At 35.7% G+C, this 1,830-nt stretch overlaps 1 protein-coding gene across 2 annotated transcripts; it reads left to right on the top strand.

Moving 5' to 3' along the window:
* The first annotated feature begins 296 nt into the window (after positions 1 to 296).
* LOC112095248 lies at positions 297 to 1,647 on the top strand. Of its 2 annotated transcripts, none has more exons than XM_024176928.1 (4): positions 297 to 360; positions 748 to 996; positions 1,101 to 1,162; positions 1,384 to 1,647. In XM_024176928.1, the coding sequence occupies exons 1-4, from the start codon at positions 327 to 329 to the stop codon at positions 1,552 to 1,554; spliced, it is 516 nt and encodes a 171-aa protein (XP_024032696.1). In that variant the 5' UTR covers positions 297 to 326; the 3' UTR covers positions 1,555 to 1,647. The 2 variants fall into 2 exon arrangements, with proteins under 2 accessions (XP_024032696.1, XP_024032695.1); XM_024176927.1 differs by having other exon boundaries at positions 1,381 to 1,647.
* Positions 1,648 to 1,830: the final 183 nt, after the last annotated feature.

Here is a 1,830-nt window from a genome sequence, read left to right as displayed (position 1 = left end):
TTTTTTTTTTTCTTTTTTCCTGGCTGTTAGTTTAAGAAATCATTTACTATTCTCTCCATCTTATGCATGTTCTTTTCCTTGCCAATAACCCTTCTTCTTATTGATTATGAAAAAGTTTTGCGCTTAACAATCTTTTGACTACTAAGCATGGGATATTGAGAAAATAAACCTTTTAAAACATCCAATATCCTCTCACATCCAATATCCTCCTGATGTTAATATGTTATCTTGGTTGCATTGCAGGAAAATCTCACACCAATGTCCGTTTAAGGAAAGATGCAGAATCAAAATTCAACTTCTCCAATCTGCCTACAAAGGAAGCAAGCATGGAGGAACCTTCAAATAAGCGTTTACGTGATGGTGTGTCTATATATCCTTAAATTATAAAAAAATATTGAAACGAGACAATATGTCCCGCCCCATCAATTATTCATTAAATTTTGGCTGGTAACTAAATTATCATTTTGTTATTATAATCATTACTTTGGACGTTTTCTTGTGCATGTTTGCCTTCTTATCTACCACCTAATTTTAGCGTTTGGTTATGCATATCTTGGGTCATTGAAATGAATGGCTTTGAGAATTACTTTTCCACTTGCACATATGTAAATGCACTATCTTGAAAACAGAAGGCCTCGACAGAGCCGAAAGTTTGTTCTTGATCTCAAACTCTGGATTGCATGCAATCATATTAATATGCACCTTAACATATTGCTTATCAAACATACTTTCTTCCCCATTGTGCAGTCAGTCAAATTTTGTCTATTCTGCAAAAACCTAGGAAGGAAGAAAGCATGGCTGCAGGTTATACAGATGACAAGGTGACCCCTACAAAGCGGCCTAAAGTTTCAAATGCTGCAGTTCTCGAACTCCCTGAAGATGATCAACCACCAAAATCATTAGTCCCACATGATCAATCAACTGAAAATGTGGATGCTAGGGAATCAAGAGAAAATATAGACCTTGACAAACCATCTGATACTATGTCTTCCAAAGGCAAATCGTGCAACTTTTTAAATTTGAAATGTGAATCACTCTCAAGACGTTCAATTTATTCTGAACATCTGACAAAAAACTTAAAACGAATTCCGGTTTTGCAGAAATATCCAGTTGCAGTGGCAGCCAAGTAGCTAAGGACATGGATAATGGAAACTTCGACCAGGTACAAACCACAATTCTCCTTATTTTCTGCTGAGAAAATAGACACACTCATGGTGTACAATCATTTTTCATCACGGTTCATTGTTATGATTCATATATAGATACTCTTTTGTCGTCGTTTTTGGTAGAATGTTGGTGTTCCTCAACCCAAGAGGAAGAAGAAAAAAATGAAAAATGAAAACGAAAAGTATAACATTAACTTCTCTCTTATTGTTGCAGCAGCTTTATTCAGAAAACACGGAGGTTGATGCATGGTGTGATGGAGCAAACGCTTCCAATATGCCAAGTTCCGCCCCTTCTTGTGGTCATGCTAGTGATAAAAAGAATCTTTCTCAGGAACTCACTTGTGTGAAGGAAATGGACGAATACCCAAGTTTTGATCTTGGATTTTAAATAGTGACAGCATTATTAACATAGAAGCCTTGTTACGGCTCAATGATGCAGTGGAACACAATCAAAATATTGTCACATGAAAGGTTAATACCGTACCATTTCCCTTTTCAAAATTGTTAGTGACAAGTATAATCTAAGTACGATTCACTCGTCTCTTAAAAATTACAGTTCTTATAAGATACAATTGTAAAGTGTGCCATGAAGACTTGTGCAAGAAGGAAGCCTAAACATCCAGTTGAACACTTGCAGTATATGATAAAAGATCCTTTTTTTTTT

Source organism: Morus notabilis, unplaced genomic scaffold (genome assembly GCF_000414095.1).
Source record: "Morus notabilis unplaced genomic scaffold, ASM41409v2 C11440907, whole genome shotgun sequence".
Classification (NCBI taxonomy): domain Eukaryota; kingdom Viridiplantae; phylum Streptophyta; class Magnoliopsida; order Rosales; family Moraceae; genus Morus; species Morus notabilis.
The sequence above is the reverse complement of the archived record's forward strand: the minus strand, read 5'-3'. Positions and strand labels throughout refer to the sequence as shown.